We start from the raw sequence: 25,016 nt of genomic DNA on the forward strand, positions 1-25,016 counted from the left end.
GATCCTGCGACGTCCTGATCCGGAATCCTGGACTCCTCTGGTGTTACTAGATCCTGCGACGTCCTGGTCCGGCATCCTGGGCTCCTCTGGTGTTTACTAGATCCTGCGACGTCCTGCTCCGGCATCCTGGGCTCCTCTGGCATTTACTAGATCCTGCGACGTCCTGATCCGGCATCCTGGGCTCCTCTGGTGTTTACTAGATCCTGCAATGTCATGATCCGGCATCCTGGGCTCCTCTGGCATTTACTAGATCCTGCGACGTCCTGATCCGGCATCCTGGGCTCCTCTGGCATTTACTAGATCCTGCAACGTCCTCATCCAACATCCTGGACTCCTCTGGTGTTTACTAGATCCTGAAACGTCATGATCCGGCATCCTGGGCTCCTCTGGCATTTACTAGATCCTGCGACGTCCTGATCCGGCATCCTGGGCTCCTCTGGTGTTTACTAGATCCTGAAATGTCATGATCCGGCATCCTGGACTCCTCTGGTGTTTACTAGATCCTGCGACGTCCTGATCCGGCATGCTGGACTCCTCTGGTGTTTACTAGATCCTGCGACGTCATGATCCGGCATCCTGGGGGCCTCTGGAATTCACAAGATCCTGCGACGTCATGATCCGGAATCCTGGGCGCCTCTGGCATTTACTAGATCCTGCGACTTCCTGATCCGGCATCCTGGGCTCCTCTGGTGTTTACTAGATCCTGAAATGTCATGATCTGGCATCCTGGACTCCTCTGGTGTTTACTAGATCCTGCAACATCCTGATCCGGCATCCTGGGCTCCTCTGGTGTTTACTAGATCCTTCGACGTCATGATCCGGCATCCTGGACTCCTCTGGTGTTTACTAGATCCTGCAACATCCTTATCCGGCATCCTGGGCTCCTCTGGTGTTTACTAGATCCTGCAACATCCTGATCCGGCATCCTTGGCTCCTCTTGTGCTTCTCTGGCATTTACTAGATCCTGCGACGTCATGATCCGGCATCCTGGGCTTCTCTGGCATTTACTTGATCCTGCGACGTCCTGATCCGGCATCCTGGGCTCCTCTGGCGTTTACTAGATCCTGCCACGTCCTGATCTGGCATCCTGGGCTCCTCTGGCGTTGACTAGATCCTGCGACGTCCTAATCCGGCATCCTGGGCTCCTCTGTTGTTTACTAGATCCTGCGACGTCATGATCCAGAATCCTCGGCGCCCCTGGCGTTTACTAGATCCTGCGACGTCATGATCCAGAATCCTCGGCGCCCCTGGCGTTTACTAGATCCTGCAACGTCCTGAGCTGGCATCTGGACTTCTCTGGTGTTTACTAGATCCTGCGACGTCCTAATCCGGCATCCTGGGCTCCTCTGGTGTTTACTAGATCCTGCGACGTCATGATCCAGAATCCTCGGCGCCTCTGGCGTTTACTAGATCCTGCAACGTCCTGATCCGGCATCTGGACTTCTCTGGTGTTTACTAGATCCTGCGACATCCTGATCCGGCATCCTGGGCTCCTCTGGTGTTTACTAGATACTGCGACGTCCTGATCCGGCATCCTGGGCTCCTCTGGTGTTTACTAGATCCTGCGACGTCATGATCCGGCATCCTGGGCTCCTCTGGCGTTTACTAGATCCTGCGACGTCCTGATCCGGCATCCTGGACTCCTCTGGTGTTTACTAGATCCTGCGACGTCCTGCTCCGGCATCCTGGGCTCCTCTGGCGTTTACTAGATCCTGCGACGTCCTGATCCGGCGTCCTGGGCTCCTCTGGCATTTACTAGATCCTGCAACGTCCTCATCCAACATCCTGGACTCCTCTGATGTTTACTAGATCCTGTGACATCCTGATCCGGCATCCTGGGCTCCTCTGGTGTTTACTAGATCCTGAAACGTCCTGATCCGGCATCCTGGGCTCCTCTGGTGTTTACTAGATCCTGCGATGTTCTGATCCGTCATCCTGGGCTCCTCTGGTGTTTACTAGATCCTGCGACGTCCTGATCCGGCATCTGGACTCCTCTGGCGTTTACTAGATCCTGTGATGTTCTGATCCGTCATCCTGGGCTCCTCTGGTGGTTACTAGATCCTGCGACCTCATGATCCGGCATCCTGGACTCCTCTGGCATTTACTAGATCCTGCGACATCCTGATCCGGCATCCTGGGCTCCTCTGGTGTTTACTAGATCCTGCGAAGTCCTGATCTGGCATCTTGACTCCTCTGGTGGTTACTAGATCCTGCGACATCCTGATCCGGCATCTGGACTCCTCTGGCGTTTACTAGATCCTGCGACGTCCTGATCCGGCATCTTGACTCCTCTGGTGGTTACTAGATCCTGCGACGTCCTGATACGGCATCTTGACTCCTCTGGTGGTTACTAGATCCTGCGACATCCTGATCCGGCATCCTTGGCTCCTCTGGTGTTTACTAGATCCTGCGACGTCCTGATCCGGCATCTTGACTCCTCTGGTGGTTACTAGATCCTGTGACATCCTGATCCGGCATCCTGGACTCCTCTGGCGTTTACTTGATCCTGCGACATCCTGCTCCGGCATCCTGGACTCCTCTGGCGTTTACTAGATCCTGCGACATCCTGATCCGGCATCCTGGACTCCTCTGGTGTTTACTAGATCCTGCGACGTCCTGATCCGGCATCCTGGGCTCCTCTGGTGTTTACTAGATCCTGCGACGTCCTGATCCGGCATCCTGGGCTCCTCTGGTGTTTACTAGATCCTGCGACATCCTGATCCGGCATCCTGGGCTCCTCTGGTGTTTACTAGATCCTGCGACGTCCTGCTCCGGCATCATGGGCTCCTCTGGTGTTTACTAGATCCTGCGACATCCTGATCCGGCATCCTGGGCTCCTCTGGCGTTTACTAGATCCTGCGACGTCCTGCTCCGGCATCCTGGACTCCTCTGGTGTTTACTAGATCCTGCGACATCCTGATCCGGCATCCTGGGCTCCTCTGGCGTTTACTAGATCCTGCGACGTCCTGATCCGGCATCCTGGGCTCCTCTGGTGGTTACTAGATCCTGCGACATCCTGATCCGGCATCCTGGGCTCCTCTGGCGTTTACTAGATCCTGCGACGTCCTGCTCCGGCATCCTGGACTCCTCTGGTGTTTACTAGATCCTGCGACTTCCTGATCCGGCATCCTGGGCTCCTCTGGTGTTTACTAGATCCTGCGACATCCTGATCCGGCATCCTGGGCTCCTCTGGTGTTTACTAGATCCTGCGACGTCCTGCTCCGGCATCATGGGCTCCTCTGGTGTTTACTAGATCCTGCGACATCCTGATCCGGCATCCTGGGCTCCTCTGGCGTTTACTAGATCCTGCGACGTCCTGCTCCGGCATCCTGGACTCCTCTGGTGTTTACTAGATCCTGCGACTTCCTGATCCGGCATCCTGGGCTCCTCTGGTGTTTACTAGATCCTGCGACATCCTGATCCGGCATCCTGGGCTCCTCTGGTGTTTACTAGATCCTGCGACTTCCTGATCCGGCATCCTGGGCTCCTCTGGTGTTTACTAGATCCTGCGACGTCCTGCTCCGGCATCATGGGCTCCTCTGGTGTTTACTAGATCCTGCGACATCCTGATCCGGCATCCTGGGCTCCTCTGGCGTTTACTAGATCCTGCGACGTCCTGCTCCGGCATCCTGGACTCCTCTGGTGTTTACTAGATCCTGCGACATCCTGATCCGGCATCCTGGGCTCCTCTGGCGTTTACTAGATCCTGCGACGTCCTGCTCCGGCATCCTGGACTCCTCTGGTGGTTACTAGATCCTGCGACATCCTGATCCGGCATCCTGGGCTCCTCTGGCGTTTACTAGATCCTGCGACGTCCTGCTCCGGCATCCTGGACTCCTCTGGTGTTTACTAGATCCTGCGACGTCCTGATCCGGCATCCTGGACTCCTCTGGTGTTTACTAGATCCTGCGACTTCCTGATCCGGCATCCTGGACTCCTCTGGTGTTTACTAGATCCTGCGACGTCATGATCCGGAATCCTGGGCTCCTCTGGTGTTTACTAGATCCTGCGACGTCCTGATCCGGCATCTGGACTCATCTGGCGTTTACTAGATCCTGCGACGTCCTGATCCGGCATCTTGACTCCTCTGGTGGTTACTAGATCCTGCGACATCCTGATCCGGCATCCTGGACTCCTCTGGCGCTAGATCCTGCGACGTCCTGCTCCGGCATCCTGGACTCCTCTGGCGTTTACTAGATCCTGCGACATCCTGATCCGGCATCCTGGGCTCCTCTGGCGTTTACTAGATCCTGTGATGTTCTGATTCGGCATCCCGTTTATTTAAACGGGTTGTTCCATAATGGACATTTTAGTGATCGATCCAGGGGTCCCATACTATAGGGTAATAATGTCTGCACAGTCACAGTTATCCAGGGGGTCTTCACCCTGTGGCCCTCAAGCTTTTAGGGAAGTACGATTCCCTGCCTTTTATGTAAGGTAGTACCGTATCCCACCACCAGATGGCAGCGCAGCCTCGCGCAATTACCTTATCACAGACTGAAAACCGATCAGTAAATCCTGCGCTCGTTACAGGACGATTATTTATAGGGACTGGAACCAGATCTGGACACCGACCCCCCTGACTTTTTATGACCTGTCCTGAACGTGATATGTCTGCAGCTTCCAGATTGGTTCTGGATCACTCACTGATATTATCTGCGGCTCTTGCTGCATTCAGACATATCTATTAGATCCCCTTATTGGGGCTTCATAGCGGACCCCTAGATGCAGTGCAGCACCCCAGGATCTCCTGCTCAGGGGGCCGCACATAGGACCACTACACTCTAATCATTCGTTTTAGCCACCGCCCCATCATCTTTTCCTCATTAGTAGCTTAGTATTTTGCAGTATACCAGTTAATCTAAAACCGTAAGTGCTGCAGTGTAAAGCATGGAGGAAAGATGAAGAGATCAGCAGCCTGAGCCACTGATTAGACAAGTAGTTTTGTTTTAGACTCATTCAGATCAACAATAGGAAGAAAGGATGGAGCCACTGCATCAGAATAGTGAGCTCAGCTCTGGAGTATAATACAGGATGTAACTCAGGATCAGTAATGTAATGTATGTACACAGTGACTGCACCAGCAGAATAGTGAGTGCAGCTCTGGGGTATAATACAGGATGTAACTCAGGATCAGTAATGTAATGTATGTACACAGTGACTGCACCAGCAGAATAGTGAGTGCAGCTCTGGGTATAATACAGGATGTAACTCAGTATCAGTAATGTAATGTATGTACACAGTGACCGCACCAGCAGAATAGTGAGTGCAGCTCTGGAGTATAATACAGGATGTAACTCAGGATCAGTAATGTAATGTATGTACACAGTGACCGCACCAGCAGAATAGTGAGTGCAGCTCTGGAGTATAATACAGGATGTAACTCAGGATCAGTAATGTAATGTATGTACACAGTGACTGCACCAGCAGAATAGTGAGTGCAGCTCTGGGGTATAATACAGGATGCAACTCAGGATCAGTAATGTAATGTATGTACACAGTGACTGCACCAGCAGAATAGTGAGTGCAGCTCTGGGGTATAATACAGGATGTAACTCAGGATCAGTAATGTAATGTATGTACACAGTGACTGCACCAGCAGAATAGAGAGTGCAGCTCTGGAGTATAATACAGGATGTAACTCAGGATCAGTAATGTAATGTATGTACACAGTGACTGCACCAGCAGAATAGTGAGTGCAGCTCTGGAGTATAATACAGGATGTAACTCAGGATCAGTAATGCAATGTATGTACACAGTGACTGCACCAGCAGAATAGTGAGTGCAGCTCTGGAGTATAATACAGGATGTAACTCAGGATCAGTAATGTATGTACACAGTGACTGCACCAGCAGAATAGTGAGTGCAGCTCTAGAGTATAATACAGGATGTAACTCAGGATCAGTAATGTAATGTATGTACACAGTGACTGCACCAGCAGAATAGTGAGTGCAGCTCTGGGGTATAATACAGGATGTAACCCAGGATCAGTAATGTATGTGCACAGTGACTGCACCAGCAGAATAGTGAGTGCAGCTCTGGGGTATAATACAGGATGTAACTCAGGATCAGTAATGTAATGTATGCACACAGTGACTGCACTAGCAGAATAGTGAGTGCAGCTCTGGAGTATAATACAAGGTGTAACTCAGGATCAGTAATGTATGTACACAGTGACTGCACCAGCAGAATAGTGAGTGCAGCTCTGGGGTATAATACAGGATGTAACTCAGGATCAGTAATGTAATGTAGGTACACAGTGACTGCACCAGCAGAATAGTGAGTGCAGCCCTGGAGTATAATACAGGATGTAACTCAGGATCAGTAATGTAATGTAGGTACACAGTGACTGCACCAGCAGAATAGTGAGCGCAGCTCTGGGGTATAATACAGGATGTAACTCAGGATCAGTAATGTAATGTATGCACACAGTGACTGCACTAGCAGAATAGTGAGTGCAGCTCTGGAGTATAATACAAGGTGTAACTCAGGATCAGTAATGTATGTACACAGTGACTGCACCAGCAGAATAGTGAGTGCAGCTCTGGGGTATAATACAGGATGTAACTCAGGATCAGTAATGTAATGTAGGTACACAGTGACTGCACCAGCAGAATAGTGAGTGCAGCCCTGGAGTATAATACAGGATGTAACTCAGGATCAGTAATGTAATGTAGGTACACAGTGACTGCACCAGCAGAATAGTGAGCGCAGCTCTGGGGTATAATACAGGATGTAACTCAGGATAAGTAATGTAATGTAGGTACACAGTGACTGCAGCAGCAGAATAGTGAGTGCAGCTCTGGAGTATAATACAGGATGTAACTCAGGATCAGTAATATAATGTATGTACACAGTGACTGCACCAGCAGAATAGTGAGTGCAGCTCTGGGGTATAATACAGGATGTAACTCAGGATCAGTAATGTAATGTATGTACACAGTGACTGCACCAGCAGAATAGTGAGTGCAGCTCTGGAGTATAATACAGGATGTAACTCAGGATCAGTAATGTAATGTATGTACACAGTGACTGCACCAGCAGAATAGTGAGTGCAGCTCTGGCGTATAATACAGGATGTAACTCAGGATCAGTAATGTAATGTATGTACACAGTGACTGCAGCAGCAGAATAGTGAGTGCAGCTCTGGAGTATAATACAGGATGTAACTCAGGATATGTAATGTATGTACACAGTGACTGCACCAGCAGAATAGTGAGTGCAGCTCTGGGGTATAATACAGGATGTAACTCAGGATCAGTAATGTAATGTAGGTACACAGTGACTGCACCAGCAGAATAGTGAGTGCAGCTCTGGGGTATAATACAGGATGTAACTCAGGATCAGTAATGTAATGTATGTACACAGTGACTGCACCAGCAGAATAGTGAGTGCAGCTCTGGGGTATAATACAGGATGTAACTCAGGATCAGTAATGTAATGTATGTACACAGTGACTGCACCAGCAGAATAGTGAGTGCAGCTCTGGGGTATAATACAGGATGTAACTCAGGATAAGTAATGTAATGTAGGTACACAGTGACTGCAGCAGCAGAATAGTGAGTGCAGCTCTGGAGTATAATACAGGATGTAACTCAGGATCAGTAATATAATGTATGTACACAGTGACTGCACCAGCAGAATAGTGAGTGCAGCTCTGGGGTATAATACAGGATGTAACTCAGGATCAGTAATGTAATGTATGTACACAGTGACTGCACCAGCAGAATAGTGAGTGCAGCTCTGGAGTATAATACAGGATGTAACTCAGGATCAGTAATGTAATGTATGTACACAGTGACTGCACCAGCAGAATAGTGAGTGCAGCTCTGGGGTATAATACAGGATGTAACTCAGGATCAGTAATGTAAAGTATGTACACAGTGACTGCACCAGCAGAATAGTGAGTGCAGCTCTGGAGTATAATACAGGATGTAACTCAGGATCAGTAATGTAATGTAGGTACACAGTGACTGCAGCAGCAGAATAGTGAGTGCAGCTCTGGAGTATAATACAGGATGTAACTCAGGATATGTAATGTAATGTATGTACACAGTGACTGCACCAGCAGAATAGTGAGTGCAGCTCTGGGGTATAATACAGGATGTAACTCAGGATCAGTAATGTAATGTAGGTACACAGTGACTGCACCAGCAGAATAGTGAGTGCAGCTCTGGGGTATAATACAGGATGTAACTCAGGATCAGTAATGTAATGTATGTACACAGTGACTGCACCAGCAGAATAGTGAGTGCAGCTCTGGGGTATAATACAGGATGTAACTCAGGATCAGTAATGTAATGTATGTACACAGTGACTGCACCAGCAGAATAGTGAGTGCAGCTCTGGAGTATAATACAGGATGTAACTCAGGATCAGTAATGTATGTACACAGTGACTGCACCAGCAGAATAGTGAGTGCAGCTCTGGGGTATAATACAGGGTGTAACTCAGGATCAGTAATGTAATGTATGTACACAGTGACTGCACCAGCAGAATAGTGAGTGCAGCTCTGGGGTATAATACAGGATGTAACTCAGGATCAGTAATGTAATGTATGTACACAGTGACTGCACCAGCAGAATAGTGAGTGCAGCTCTGGGGTATAATACAGGGTGTAACTCAGGATCAGTAATGTAATGTATGTACACAGTGACTGCACCAGCAGAATAGTGAGTGCAGCTCTGGAGTATAATACAGGATGTAACTCAGGATCAGTAATGTAATGTATGTACACAGTGACTGCACCAGCAGAATAGTGAGTGCAGCTCTGGGGTATAATACAGGATGTAACTCAGGATCAGTAATGTAATGTATGTACACAGTGACTGCACCAGCAGAATAGTGAGTGCAGCTCTGGAGTATAATACAGGATGTAACTCAGGATCAGTAATGTAATGTATGTACACAGTGACTGCACAAGCAGAATAGTGAGTGCAGCTCTGGAGTATAATACAGGAGGTAACTCAGGATCAGTAATGTAATGTATGTACACAGTGACTGCACCAGCAGAATAGTGAGTGCAGCTCTGGAGTATAATACAGGATGTAACTCAGGATCAGTAATGTAATGTAGGTACACAGTGACTGCACCAGCAGAATAGTGAGTGCAGCTCTGGAGTATAATACAGGAGGTAACTCAGGATCAGTAATGTAATGTATGTACACAGTGACTGCACCAGCAGAATAGTGAGTGCAGCTCTGGGGTATAATACAGGATGTAACTCAGGATCAGTAATGTAATGTAGGTACACAGTGACTGCAGCAGCAGAATAGTGAGTGCAGCTCTGGAGTATAATACAGGATGTAACTCAGGATCAGTAATATAATGTATGTACACAGTGACTGCACCAGCAGAATAGTGAGTGCAGCTCTGGAGTATAATACAGGATGTAACTCAGGATCAGTAATGTAATGTATGTACACAGTGACTGCACCAGCAGAATAGTGAGTGCAGCTCTGGGGTATAATACAGGATGTAACTCAGGATCAGTAATGTAATGTAGGTACACAGTGACTGCAGCAGCAGAATAGTGAGTGCAGCTCTGGAGTATAATACAGGATGTAACTCAGGATCAGTAATATAATGTATGTACACAGTGACTGCACCAGCAGAATAGTGAGTGCAGCTCTGGGGTATAATACAGGATATAACTCAGGATATGTAATGTATGTACACAGTGACTGCACCAGCAGAATAGTGAGTGCAGCTCTGGGGTATAATACAGGATGTAACTCAGGATCAGTAATGTAATGGATGTACACAGTGACTGCACTAGCAGAATAGTGACTGCAGCTCTGGAGTATAATACAGGATGTAACTCAGGATCAGTAATGTAATGTATGTACACAGTGACTGCACCAGCAGAATAGTGAGTGCAGCTCTGGGGTATAACACAAGATGTAACTCAGGATCAGTAATGTAATGTATGCACACAGTGACTGCACCAGCAGAATAGTGAGTGCAGCTCTGGAGTATAATACAGGATGTAACACAGGAGCAGTAATGTAATGTATGTACACAGTGACTGCACCAGCAGAATAGTGAGTGCAGCTCTGGGGTATAATACAGGATATAACTCAGGATCAGTAATGTAATGTATGTACACAGTGACTGCACCAGCAGAATAGTGAGTGCAGCTCTGGAGTATAATATAGGAGGTAACTCCGGATCAGTAATGTAATGTATGTACACAGTGACTGCACCCGCAGAATAGTGAGTGCAGCTCTGGAGTATAATACAGGATGTAACACAGGAGCAGTAATGTAATGTAGGTACACAGTGACTGCACCAGCAGAATAGTGAGTGCAGCTCTGGGGTATAATACAGGATATAACTCAGGATCAGTAATGTAATGTATGTACACAGTGACTGCACCAGCAGAATAGTGAGTGCAGCTCTGGAGTATAATACAGGATGTAACTCAGGATCAGTTATGTAATGTATGTACACAGTGACTGCACCAGCAGAATAGTGAGTGCAGCTCTGGGGTATAATACAGGATGTTACTCAGGATCAGTAATGTAATGTATGTACACAGTGACTGCACCAGCAGAATAGTGAGTGCAGCTCTGGAGTATAATACAGGATGTAACTCAGGATCAGTTATGTAATGTATGTACACAGTGACTGCACCAGCAGAATAGTGAGTGCAGCTCTGGAGTATAATACAGGATGTAACGCAGGAGCAGTAATGTATGTACACAGTGACTGCACCAGCAGAATAGTGAGTGCAGCTCTGGTTTATAATACAGGATGTAACTCAGGATCAGTAATGTAATGTATGTACACAGTGACTGCACCAGCAGAATAGTGAGTGCAGCTCTGGGGTATAATACAGGATATAACTCAGGATCAGTAATGTAATGTATGTACACAGTGACTGCACCAGCAGAATAGTGAGTGCTGCTCTGGGTATAATACAGGATGTAACTCAGGATCAGTAATGTAATGTATGTACACAGTGACTGCACCAGCAGAATAGTGAGTGCAGCTCTGGGGTATAATACAGTATGTAACTCAGGATCAGTAATGTAATGTATGTACACAGTGACTGCACCAGCAGAATAGTGAGTGCAGCTCTGGGGTATAATACAGGTTATAACTCAGGATCAGTAATGTAATGTATGTACACAGTGACTGCACCAGCAGAATAGTGAGTGCAGCTCTGGCGTATAATACAGGATGTAACTCAGGATCAGTAATGTAATGTATGTACACAGTGACTGCAGCAGCAGAATAGTGAGTGCAGCTCTGGAGTATAATACAGGATGTAACTCAGGATATGTAATGTATGTACACAGTGACTGCACCAGCAGAATAGTGAGTGCAGCTCTGGGGTATAATACAGGATGTAACTCAGGATCAGTAATGTAATGTAGGTACACAGTGACTGCACCAGCAGAATAGTGAGTGCAGCTCTGGGGTATAATACAGGATGTAACTCAGGATCAGTAATGTAATGTATGTACACAGTGACTGCACCAGCAGAATAGTGAGTGCAGCTCTGGGGTATAATACAGGATGTAACTCAGGATCAGTAATGTAATGTATGTACACAGTGACTGCACCAGCAGAATAGTGAGTGCAGCTCTGGGGTATAATACAGGATGTAACTCAGGATAAGTAATGTAATGTAGGTACACAGTGACTGCAGCAGCAGAATAGTGAGTGCAGCTCTGGAGTATAATACAGGATGTAACTCAGGATCAGTAATATAATGTATGTACACAGTGACTGCACCAGCAGAATAGTGAGTGCAGCTCTGGGGTATAATACAGGATGTAACTCAGGATCAGTAATGTAATGTATGTACACAGTGACTGCACCAGCAGAATAGTGAGTGCAGCTCTGGAGTATAATACAGGATGTAACTCAGGATCAGTAATGTAATGTATGTACACAGTGACTGCACCAGCAGAATAGTGAGTGCAGCTCTGGGGTATAATACAGGATGTAACTCAGGATCAGTAATGTAAAGTATGTACACAGTGACTGCACCAGCAGAATAGTGAGTGCAGCTCTGGAGTATAATACAGGATGTAACTCAGGATCAGTAATGTAATGTAGGTACACAGTGACTGCAGCAGCAGAATAGTGAGTGCAGCTCTGGAGTATAATACAGGATGTAACTCAGGATATGTAATGTAATGTATGTACACAGTGACTGCACCAGCAGAATAGTGAGTGCAGCTCTGGGGTATAATACAGGATGTAACTCAGGATCAGTAATGTAATGTAGGTACACAGTGACTGCACCAGCAGAATAGTGAGTGCAGCTCTGGGGTATAATACAGGATGTAACTCAGGATCAGTAATGTAATGTATGTACACAGTGACTGCACCAGCAGAATAGTGAGTGCAGCTCTGGGGTATAATACAGGATGTAACTCAGGATCAGTAATGTAATGTATGTACACAGTGACTGCACCAGCAGAATAGTGAGTGCAGCTCTGGAGTATAATACAGGATGTAACTCAGGATCAGTAATGTATGTACACAGTGACTGCACCAGCAGAATAGTGAGTGCAGCTCTGGGGTATAATACAGGGTGTAACTCAGGATCAGTAATGTAATGTATGTACACAGTGACTGCACCAGCAGAATAGTGAGTGCAGCTCTGGGGTATAATACAGGATGTAACTCAGGATCAGTAATGTAATGTATGTACACAGTGACTGCACCAGCAGAATAGTGAGTGCAGCTCTGGGGTATAATACAGGGTGTAACTCAGGATCAGTAATGTAATGTATGTACACAGTGACTGCACCAGCAGAATAGTGAGTGCAGCTCTGGAGTATAATACAGGATGTAACTCAGGATCAGTAATGTAATGTATGTACACAGTGACTGCACCAGCAGAATAGTGAGTGCAGCTCTGGGGTATAATACAGGATGTAACTCAGGATCAGTAATGTAATGTATGTACACAGTGACTGCACCAGCAGAATAGTGAGTGCAGCTCTGGAGTATAATACAGGATGTAACTCAGGATCAGTAATGTAATGTATGTACACAGTGACTGCACAAGCAGAATAGTGAGTGCAGCTCTGGAGTATAATACAGGAGGTAACTCAGGATCAGTAATGTAATGTATGTACACAGTGACTGCACCAGCAGAATAGTGAGTGCAGCTCTGGAGTATAATACAGGATGTAACTCAGGATCAGTAATGTAATGTAGGTACACAGTGACTGCACCAGCAGAATAGTGAGTGCAGCTCTGGAGTATAATACAGGAGGTAACTCAGGATCAGTAATGTAATGTATGTACACAGTGACTGCACCAGCAGAATAGTGAGTGCAGCTCTGGGGTATAATACAGGATGTAACTCAGGATCAGTAATGTAATGTAGGTACACAGTGACTGCAGCAGCAGAATAGTGAGTGCAGCTCTGGAGTATAATACAGGATGTAACTCAGGATCAGTAATATAATGTATGTACACAGTGACTGCACCAGCAGAATAGTGAGTGCAGCTCTGGAGTATAATACAGGATGTAACTCAGGATCAGTAATGTAATGTATGTACACAGTGACTGCACCAGCAGAATAGTGAGTGCAGCTCTGGGGTATAATACAGGATGTAACTCAGGATCAGTAATGTAATGTAGGTACACAGTGACTGCAGCAGCAGAATAGTGAGTGCAGCTCTGGAGTATAATACAGGATGTAACTCAGGATCAGTAATATAATGTATGTACACAGTGACTGCACCAGCAGAATAGTGAGTGCAGCTCTGGGGTATAATACAGGATATAACTCAGGATATGTAATGTATGTACACAGTGACTGCACCAGCAGAATAGTGAGTGCAGCTCTGGGGTATAATACAGGATGTAACTCAGGATCAGTAATGTAATGGATGTACACAGTGACTGCACTAGCAGAATAGTGACTGCAGCTCTGGAGTATAATACAGGATGTAACTCAGGATCAGTAATGTAATGTATGTACACAGTGACTGCACCAGCAGAATAGTGAGTGCAGCTCTGGGGTATAACACAAGATGTAACTCAGGATCAGTAATGTAATGTATGCACACAGTGACTGCACCAGCAGAATAGTGAGTGCAGCTCTGGAGTATAATACAGGATGTAACACAGGAGCAGTAATGTAATGTATGTACACAGTGACTGCACCAGCAGAATAGTGAGTGCAGCTCTGGGGTATAATACAGGATATAACTCAGGATCAGTAATGTAATGTATGTACACAGTGACTGCACCAGCAGAATAGTGAGTGCAGCTCTGGAGTATAATATAGGAGGTAACTCCGGATCAGTAATGTAATGTATGTACACAGTGACTGCACCCGCAGAATAGTGAGTGCAGCTCTGGAGTATAATACAGGATGTAACACAGGAGCAGTAATGTAATGTAGGTACACAGTGACTGCACCAGCAGAATAGTGAGTGCAGCTCTGGGGTATAATACAGGATATAACTCAGGATCAGTAATGTAATGTATGTACACAGTGACTGCACCAGCAGAATAGTGAGTGCAGCTCTGGAGTATAATACAGGATGTAACTCAGGATCAGTTATGTAATGTATGTACACAGTGACTGCACCAGCAGAATAGTGAGTGCAGCTCTGGGGTATAATACAGGATGTTACTCAGGATCAGTAATGTAATGTATGTACACAGTGACTGCACCAGCAGAATAGTGAGTGCAGCTCTGGAGTATAATACAGGATGTAACTCAGGATCAGTTATGTAATGTATGTACACAGTGACTGCACCAGCAGAATAGTGAGTGCAGCTCTGGAGTATAATACAGGATGTAACGCAGGAGCAGTAATGTATGTACACAGTGACTGCACCAGCAGAATAGTGAGTGCAGCTCTGGTTTATAATACAGGATGTAACTCAGGATCAGTAATGTAATGTATGTACACAGTGACTGCACCAGCAGAATAGTGAGTGCAGCTCTGGGGTATAATACAGGATATAACTCAGGATCAGTAATGTAATGTATGTACACAGTGACTGCACCAGCAGAATAGTGAGTGCTGCTCTGGGTATAATACAGGATGTAACTCAGGATCAGTAATGTAATGTATGTACACAGTGACTGCACCAGCAGAATAGTGAGTGCAGCTCTGGGGTATAATACAGTATGTAACTCAGGATCAGTAATGTAATGTATGTACACAGTGACTGCACCAGCAGAATAGTGAGTGCAGCTCTGGGGTATAATACAGGTTATAACTCAGGATCAGTAATGTAATGTATGTACACAGTGACTGCACCAGCAGAATAGTGAGTGCAGCTCTGGGGTATAATACAGGATGTAACTCAGGATCAGTAATGTAATGTGTGGCCGTCACTATGTTGGGCGGTCTTGGGCTGTCACTGTGTTGGGCGGTCTGTGGCCGTCACGGTGTTGGGCGGTCTGTAGCCGTCACGGTGTTGGGCGGTCTGTGGCCGTCACTGTGTTGGGCGGTCTGTGGCCGTCACTGTGTTGGGCGGTCTGTGGCCGTCACTGTGTTGGGCGGTCTGTGGCCGTCACTGTGTTGGGCGGTCTGTGGCCGTCACTGTGTTGGGCGGTCTGTGGCCGTCACTGTGTTGGGCGCTCTGTGGCCGTCACTGTGTTGGGCGCTCTGTGGCCGTCACTGTGTTGGGCGCTCTGTGGCCGTCACTGTGTTGGGCGCTCTGTGGCCGTCACTGTGTTGGGCGCTCTGTGGCCGTCACTGTGTTGGGCGCTCTGTGGCCGTCACTGTGTTGGGCGCTCTGTGGCCGTCACTGTGTTGGGCGCTCTGTGGCCGTCACTGTGTTGGGCGCTCTGTGGCCGTCACTGTGTTGGGCGCTCTGTGGACGTCACTGTGTTGGGCGCTCTGTGTCCTTCACAGTGTTGGGCGCCCTGTGTCCTTCACTGTGTTGGACGCCCTGTGTCCTTCACTGTGTTGGACGCCCTGTGTCCTTCACTGTGTTGGACGCCCTGTGTCCTTCACTGTGTTGGACGCCCTGTGTCCTTCACTGTGTTGGACGCCCTGTGTCCTTCACTGTGTTGGACGCCCTGTGTCCTTCACTGTGTTGGACGCCCTGTGTCCTTCACTGTGTTGGACGCCCTGTGTCCTTCACTGTGTTGGACGCCCTGTGTCCTTCACTGTGTTGGACGCCCTGTGTCCTTCACTGTGTTGGACGCCCTGTGTCCTTCACTGTGTTGGACGCCCTGTGTCCTTCACTGTGTTGGACGCCCTGTGTCCTTCACTGTGTTGGACGCCCTGTGTCCTTCACTGTGTTGGACGCCCTGTGTCCTTCACTGTGTTGGGCGCCCTGTGGCCGTCACTGTGTTGGGCGCCCTGTGGCCGTCACTGTGTTGGGCGCCCTGTGGCCGTCACTGTGTTGGGCGCCCTGTGGCCGTCACTGTGTTGGGCGCCCTGTGGCCGTCACTGTGTTGGGCGCCCTGTGGCCGTCACTGTGTTGGGCGCCCTGTGGCCGTCACTGTGTTGGGCGCCCTGTGGCCGTCACTGTGTTGGGCGCCCTGTGGCCGTCACTGTGTTGGGCGCCCTGTGGCCGTCACTGTGTTGGGCGCCCTGTGGCCGTCACTGTGTTGGGCGCCCTGTGGCCGTCACTGTGTTGGGCGCCCTGTGGCCGTCACTGTGTTGGGCGCCCTGTGGCCGTCACTGTGTTGGGCGCCCTGTGGCCGTCACTGTGTTGGGCGCCCTGTGGCCGTCACTGTGTTGGGCGCCCTGTGGCCGTCACTGTGTTGGGCGCCCTGTGGCCGTCACTGTGTTGGGCGCCCTGTGGCCGTCACTGTGTTGGGCGCCCTGTGGCCGTCACTGTGTTGGGCGCCCTGTGGCCGTCACTGTGTTGGGCGCCCTGTGGCCGTCACTGTGTTGGGCGCCCTGTGGCCGTCACTGTGTTGGGCGCCCTGTGGCCGTCACTGTGTTGGGCGCCCTGTGGCCGTCACTGTGTTGGGCGCCCTGTGGCCGTCACTGTGTTGGGCGCCCTGTGGCCGTCACTGTGTTGGGCGCCCTGTGGCCGTCACTGTGTTGGGCGCCCTGTGGCCGTCACTGTGTTGGGCGCCCTGTGGCCGTCACTGTGTTGGGCGCCCTGTGGCCGTCACTGTGTTGGGCGCCCTGTGGCCGTCACTGTGTTGGGCGCCCTGTGGCCGTCACTGTGTTGGGCGCCCTGTGGCCGTCACTGTGTTTGGCGCCCTGTGGCCGTCACTGTGTTTGGCGCTCTGTGTCCTTCACTGTGTTGGGCGCCCTGTGGCCGTCACTGTGTTGGGCGCCCTGTGGCCGTCACTGTGTTGGGCGCTCTGTGTCCTTCACTGTGTTGGGCGCCCTGTGGCCGTCACTGTGTTGGGCGCCCTGTGGCCGTCACTGTGTTGGGCGCCCTGTGGCCGTCACTGTGTTGGGCGCTCTGTGGCCGTCACTGTGTTTGGCGCTCTGTGGCCGTCACTGTGTTTGGCGCTCTGTGGCCGTCACTGTGTTTGGCGCTCTGTGGCCGTCACTGTGTTTGGCGCTCTGTGGCCGTCACTGTGTTTGGCGCTCTGTGGCCGTCACTGTGTTTGGCGCCCTGTGGCCGTCACTGTGTTGGGCGCCCTGTGGCCGTCACTGTGTTGGGCGCCCTGTGGCCGTCACTGTGTTGGGCGCGCTGTGGCCGTCACTGTGTTGGGCGCCCTGTGGCCGTCACTGTGTTGGGCGCCCTGTGGCCGTCACTGTGTTGGGCGCCCTGTGGCCGTCACTGTGTTGGGCGCCCTGTGGCCGTCACTGTGTTGGGCGCCCTGTGGCCGTCACTGTGTTGGGCGCCCTGTGGCCGTCACTGTGTTGGGCGCCCTGTGGCCGTCACTGTGTTGGGCGCCCTGTGGCCGTCACTGTGTTGGGCGCCCTGTGGCCGTCACTGTGTTGGGCGCCCTGTGGCCGTCACTGTGTTGGGCGCCCTGTGGCCGTCACTGTGTTGGGCGCCCTGTGGCCGTCACTGTGTTGGGCGCCCTGTGGCCGTCACTGTGTTGGGCGCCCTGTGGCCGTCACTGTGTTGGGCGCCCTGTGGCCGTCACTGTGTTGGGCGCCCTGTGGCCGTCACTGTGTTGGGCGCCCTGTGGCCGTCACTGTGTTGGGCGCCCTGTGGCCGTCACTGTGTTGGGCGCTCTGTGGCCGTCACTGTGTTTGGCGCTCTGTGGCCGTCACTGTGTTTGGCGCCCTGTGGCCGTCACTGTGTTGGGCGCCCTGTGGCCGTCACTGTGTTGGGCGCCCTGTGGCCGTCACTGTGTTGGGCGCCCTGTGGCCGTCACTGTGTTGGGCGCCCTGTGGCCACTTTGCCTTATGTACATGGAGACTAATAACTAGATGGAATCTTTCCCTGCTCTTTCTGAATGATTAGCGCCCCCTAGTGCGAGCAACTTTGTAGGGTCACATGTAGCCGGATTATGGGGCGACTAGTTGACATGTTTATCAGCGCTGCAGGGATAAGTGCGAAGCGGAATATTACATGTAAATTACAAGTTATAAAATTTCATATTCTGTTTTAGATCAATCCAGATTATCGGGATGTCAGCGACGGAAAAGTTACAGTAAGTCCAAAATTATTACCATGCCCTTCTTGTATAAATACAGCCTGGCTATACACCTCTGCAGAATAGTGAGTGCAGCTCTGGAGCAATATAATGGATGTGCACAGTGACTGCACCAGTAGAATAGAGAGTGCAGCTCTGGAGTATAATACAGGATGTAACTCAGGATCAGTAATGTATGTACACAGTGACTGCACCAGCAGAATAGTGAGTGCAGCTCTGGAGTATAATACAGGATGTAACTCAGGATCAGTAATGTAATGTATGTACACAGTGACTGCACCAGCAGAATAGTGAGTGCAGCTCTGGGGTATAATACAGGATGTAACTCATGATCAGTAATGTAATGTATGTACTCAGTGACTGCACCAGCAGAATAGTGAGTGCAGCTCTGGAGTATAATACAGGATGTAACTCATGATCAGTAATGTAATGTATGTACTCAGTGACTGCACCAGCAGAATAGCGAGTGCAGCTCTGGGGTATAATACAGGATGTAACTCAGGATCAGTAATGTAATGTATGTACACAGTGACTGCACCAGCAGAATAGTGAGTGCAGCTCTGGAGTATAATACAGGAGGTAACTCAGGATCAGTAATGTAATGTATGTACACAGTGACTGCACCAGCAGAATAGTGAGTGCAGCTCTGGGGTATAATACAGGATGTAACTCAGGATCAGTAATGTAATGTATGTACACAGTGACTGCACCAGCAGAATAGTGAGTGCAGCTCTGGAGTATAATACAGGAGGTAACTCAGGATCAGTAATGTAGTGTATGTGCACAGTGACTGCACCAGCAGAATAGTGAGTGCAGCTCTGGAGTATAATACAGGATGTAACTCAGGATCAGTAATGTAATGTATGTACACAGTGACTACACCAGCAGAATAGTGAGTGCAGCTCTGTGGTATAATACAGGATGTAACTCAGGATCAGTAATGTAATGTATGTACACAGTGACTGCACCAGCAGAATAGTGAGTACAGCTCTGGGGTATAATACAGGATGTAACTCAGGATCAGTAATGTATGTACACAGTGACTGCACCAGCAGAATAGTGAGTGTAGCTCTGGAGTATAATACAGGATGTAACTCAGGATCAGTAATGTAATGTATGTACACAGTGACTGCACCAGCAGAATAGTGAGTGCAGCTCTGGAGTATAATACAGGAGGTAACTCAGGATCAGTAATGTAGTGTATGTGCACAGTGACTGCACCAGCAGAATAGTGAGTGCAGCTCTGGAGTATAATACAGGATGTAACTCAGGATCAGTAATGTAATGTATGTACACAGTGACTACACCAGCAGAATAGTGAGTGCAGCTCTGTGGTATAATACAGGATGTAACTCAGGATCAGTAATGTAATGTATGTACACAGTGACTGCACCAGCAGAATAGTGAGTACAGCTCTGGGGTATAATACAGGATGTAACTCAGGATCAGTAATGTATGTACACAGTGACTGCACCAGCAGAATAGTGAGTGCAGCTCTGGAGTATAATACAGGATGTAACTCAGGATCAGTAATGTAATGTATATACACAGTGACTGCACCAGCAGAATAGTGAGTGCAGCTCTGGAGTATAATACAGGAGGTAACTCAGGATCAGTAATGTAATGTATGTACACAGTGACTGCACCAGCAGAATAGTGAGTACAGCTCTGGGGTATAATACAGGATGTAACTCAGGATCAGTAATGTAATGTATGTACACAGTGACTGCACCAGCAGAATAGTGAGTACAGCTCTGGAGTATAATACAGGAGGTAACTCAGGATCAGTAATGTAATGTATGTACACAGTGACTGCACCATAATACAGGATGTATCTCACGGTCAGTACAGGGTCAGTAATGAGGAGTACGGAGGATGTGTGCGCCCGCCCTGTGAGGTATATACCAGTATATGTGCTGACCGTCCTCACTGTGCGCAGTGTCGGTGCTCTCACCGTATCGTCACGCGCTCCTCTCCGCTCAGTGCCGCGTGCTCTCAGCCTCACAGAGCCTCTTTGTGTCCCCGCAGCTCGGTGCCATCTGGCCGCAGCACAGAAACCTTACTTTGTGCCTCTCTAGAGAGATAATGTTTCGCCGCAGCAAAACTCCTCTCTCCTTTTTTCACACTTCCATTTCTTAAAGCAGCCTCCGATCGGTCGCACATATAGGTGAAGATGAGGCAGTGATGGGGGGGCGAGGTTTTTTGCCCTTATAAATGGCTGATAACAGGGAGCAATAGCTTTAATTTAACTGACCCAGAGATTAGAGCGTGAGTAAAATTTTCTGATATTTGGGGGGGGGCTCCGGTTTAGGAACCAGCAGTCACATCGATGGTTAATGTTTCCAGGGGACTCTTCGCTCTCAGTCACAGCAAAGCTGCCAAGTCCTCCGCTGCCCACGAGCGTGAGTCAGCGCGGGCAGCACGTCGGCTGAGTCTTCCAAGGCGTCTTGAGAGCCGGAGCGTGATGTCTCCGCTAAAAATGGAGTTGACTCACGCGTGAGTCAATAACCAGGCTGTTAGTGGAGGCGCGAGGCTGCACAGGGGTCTCCAGCGGGAGCGGAGGAATTAATGCTCTTGTCCTTTGAGACACCCTTCACACCCAACAGCTCCTGCCGCCGCCCCCTCACCGGCCTGTCCTGTTAATTCAGGAAAATGCCAAAAAAAAAATATAACCGGCAACTAAAAAAAGAATTAAAAATAATCCTTGTTTTCATTTTCATCATCTCTGCTGACTGTCAGTGAATGAGAAGCCTGACCTGAGGGTTTGTTACAGTGTGTCAGTGCAGGGGATGTGTAGCTCCCAGAGGATTGTCTAGACCGGGTACCATTGCTACAGAGGCAGATTACATTAATCACATTTCTGTGTCCCTTCAAGAGAGAAGGTGAAATACCAGTTTCCAAAAGGAAGTGGCCTGCGGGGGAGAAGATCATGTTCACACTGGTGTCAGTGCCCCACGGAAACGATATTGCATCTCTCTTTGAGTTGGATGCCACCACCCTACAGAGAGCAGACTGCCTGGTGCCAAGGTGAGGGTTGTGCTCCTCAGGGGTGTGACCAGAGATATGAGGGTTGTGCTCCTCAGGGGTGTGACCAGAGAGATATGAGGGTTGTGCTCCTCAGGGGTGTGACCACAGAAATGAGTGTTGTGCTCCTCAGGGGTGTGGTCAGAGAGATGAGGTTTGCTCTTCAGGGGTGTGGAAAGAGCTTCATGGTACATTGCTGACTGCTTAGAGGGAGCTCTGAGGCGTGCATGCCGGAGTAAATCTATCAATGTCTCTTTTTTTCTTTCTCTCTTTTCTTAATTTCATTCTTTCTTTTCTTCCCTTGGTCTTTCTTTTTCCTTCTCTTTTTTTCTTTCCTTCCTTCCATTCTGCCCTCTTTTATTTTCCCTTCCTTCGTTTCTTTTTCCTTCTTTCGTTATTTTTCCTTCTTTCTTTCTGTTTCTTTTCCTTCCTTCCTTCCTTCCTTCCTTCCTTCCTTCCTCCTTTCCCTTTTTCTTTCTTTCCCTCCCTCTTCCTTTCTTTTTTCCTTCTTTCCCTCCCTCTCCCTTTCTTTTTTTCCTTCTTTCCCTCCCTCTCCCTTTCTTTTTTCCTTCTTTCCCTCCCTCTCCCTTTCTTTCCTCACCCTTTGCTGAATTATCGTTCTCTGCAGGAATTCGTACGTGCGGCTGCGACATCTGTGTACGAACACCTGGGTCACCAGCACCAGTATTCCCATCGATACGGATGAGGAAAGGCCGGTTATGCTGAAGGTACAGATCCTGTCCAGGTCACTGAAGGAAAACCGGCCCTCGCTTACGAGTGGTCACAAGACGAAAAATAATCAGAATGTCGCACACAAAGAATAAGAAAAATTATTCATACTTTATTATAAATCATATATTTTATTTTTATTTTATTGTTTTTTTAATTTTTGTTATCAGTTTGCTTCTGTTGATAGTTTTTTTTTTTTTGTTTTTTTTTTACGGATGTTTTCTTCAGATCGGAACCTGTCAGACCAAAGAGGACAAGGAAGCCTTCGCCATCATTTCCGTTCCTCTTAGCGAAGTTCGGGATTTGGATTTCGCTAATGACGCCAATAAGGTTTTAGCATCGACGGTGAAGAAGTTGGAATATGGATCCATCACACAGAACGAGCGGAGGTCGGATATTCTGTCTGCTCTGCTTGGCTCCATATGGGCTCACGTCCTCCTAATTATATAGTCTGCACAGAATTTCATTTGTCAGAGCTCCAGTTTGTGCCTCAGAGCAGCTGTTCCTACTGGATCTGAGGTCACAAAGTTGCCGCCATCATTAACCATATTGGACAGTCCGCATCTAACTTTCTGAGCTAGAATAATAATAACTATGAATATTACATCCTTTAATTTTGTCTTAGGAAGAAATCTAGAAGCTTATTTTCACAATATTCCCAAAAATTTATAAGAAACATCTAGAAATTTCTATGTAGAGGTGACGTATATACCGTAAAGAGAGAGGTTGGAGTCATTCCCCTCTTATTGCTGCCAGAACCAGCCAAGGGCTCAACTTTCTACAGAAATTTGACAATCCACCAACAATTAACCAGTCCAAAATGAGTAAGACTTGCCTTCCCAAGTACCCTTGTAACCTTGTGTGAAAAATAATCTTGTATTTTCTATTTAGAGATGTAATATATACAATAGATAGAAGGATTTGGGTTCGTTCTTTCACTTTTTGGTACCAAAAAGCTAAAGGTTAAAACATCTGCATAAATTTAGTAAATCTAGTCCAAAGGGGTAACATATAAGCCTTCTTTCCTAAGTAACCTTGTATCCTAGGGTGAAAATCAATTTGAAATCTCTGTTTAGAGATGTGAATTTCTTTTTTGGGGGGACAGAAACAGGTAAGGTCTCAACTATGTGAACCACGAAGAGTTGCCCTGGTCAAAGGGGGAAACCCTTCCCTTCAAAGTAGCCTGGTATCCCATCATGAAAAATCATCAAGAAACACTAATTAGAGGTTTGATATATACAGTGCAGGGATGTTTTTGGATTGTCTTTCTTTTCGCTGCCATAACCAGCTAAGGGCTTATCAAAGTACAGAAATATAGGAAACCATGAAGAGTTGACCAGGCCAAAGGGTCTCCTCACGTTTCCTTCCCAAGTATCTTGGACTCAGAGGGTGAAAATCATCTCAATATCTCTGTTTAGAGGTGTGATAAACACAATACAAAGAAATGTTGGGGTTGTCTTTCCTCCTTTTGGTGTCTTAAAGGGGCAATGGATGAACTAACTGGAGAAATGTAGGAAACCATGAAGAGATATTCAGGCCAAGGCGTCACATCACTCACTGTCCCAAGTAGCCTTGTATCCTAGGATGAAAAAATCATTTTGAGATTTCTATGTAGAGGTGTATTATATACTGTAGATTATAGGGTTGTGGTCACCCTCTTTCTTTTTGGAGTCAGAATTAACTAGGAGCTCAACTATTTGCAGAAATTTAGGAAACAATAAAGAGTTGCCCAGGCCAAAGGGTTGCATCTGTCTTCGCTTCCAAGTACCTTTGAAACCTAGGCTGAAAAAACATCTAGATATCTATATTTAGAGGTGTGATCTACGTAGTGGACAGAAAGGATGGAGTTCTCCTTGCTTTTTTAGGGCAGTAAACAGTTACAGGCTCAACTATCTCCAGAAAGTTAGGAAATGATGAAGAGTTGACCTGGCCAAAAGGTCACCTCACCCTGTTTTCCCAAGTAACCTTGTTTAATATGGTCTAAATCATCTTGAAACTCTACTTTGAGGTATGATGTATACAGTGGAGAGGAAGTTTGGGATTGTCCTTTTTTTGGCGCCATAACAAGCTAAGTGCAGAAATGTAGGAATCCATGAAGAGTTGCGCAGGCCAACGTGTCACATCATATTTCCCTCCCAAGTACCTTTGAATCCTAGGGTGGAAAATCTTCTTGAAATCTCTGTTCAGGGGTGTGATATATACAATGCAAAGAAATCTTGGGTGTCATTGGTCCTGTTTTTGGTGCCATATTGTGGCAAGGGTGAACCAACTGTATAAATGTAGGAAACTCTGAAGAGTTACCCAGACCAAGGGGACACAAAACACTTCCCTTCTTAGTACCCTTATATCCTAAAGCGAAAAATTATTTTGAAAATTCTACTTAGAGATAGAGACATGCAAACTTGTATCCTAGTCTGAAAAATTATTGTGAAATCTCACTTTCATGTTGTCCTTTATAGTGCCAGAGCTAGAAATATAGCAATACTCAAAGAGTTGCCCTAGCCAGTTGGTCACATCGTCCTTCTTTCCCATGTACCCCTTTTATCCTAGGGTGAAAAATAATCTTGATAGTCTATTCAATTGTGTGATATATTTAATAAAGTCAAAAAGTAATCTTTCCTGTTTTTGGTGCCAGAGCTAACAACAGACTTTCCCAGATTTAACAAACTATTGAAAGTTGCTGAGGCCAAAGGGTCAAACTGCCCTTTTTCTTGTCTAAGTACTTTTATATCCTGGGGT

The 25,016-nt window shown here is 47.8% G+C and overlaps 1 protein-coding gene across 2 annotated transcripts in view; it reads left to right on the forward strand.

The window, feature by feature from the left end:
- ITPR2 (inositol 1,4,5-trisphosphate receptor type 2) overlaps nt 1-25,016 on the forward strand; it is a 285,461-nt gene that overhangs the window by 71,630 nt on the left and 188,815 nt on the right. Inside the window, exons 10-13 of one of the 2 annotated variants that reach the window (XM_073567437.1) lie at nt 18,480-18,521; nt 21,400-21,551; nt 22,177-22,276; nt 22,506-22,666. In XM_073567437.1, coding sequence (XP_073423538.1) covers nt 18,480-18,521; nt 21,400-21,551; nt 22,177-22,276; nt 22,506-22,666 — 455 coding nt within the window. The remainder of the gene's footprint in view (nt 1-18,479; nt 18,522-21,399; nt 21,552-22,176; nt 22,277-22,505; nt 22,667-25,016) is intronic. The other variant, XM_073567438.1, reaches the window with a different exon arrangement.

The sequence above is a fragment of the Dendrobates tinctorius genome, unplaced genomic scaffold (assembly GCF_039654945.1).
Source record: "Dendrobates tinctorius isolate UK_male_01 unplaced genomic scaffold, ASM3965494v1 ptg000020l, whole genome shotgun sequence".
NCBI classification, from domain to species: domain Eukaryota; kingdom Metazoa; phylum Chordata; class Amphibia; order Anura; family Dendrobatidae; genus Dendrobates; species Dendrobates tinctorius.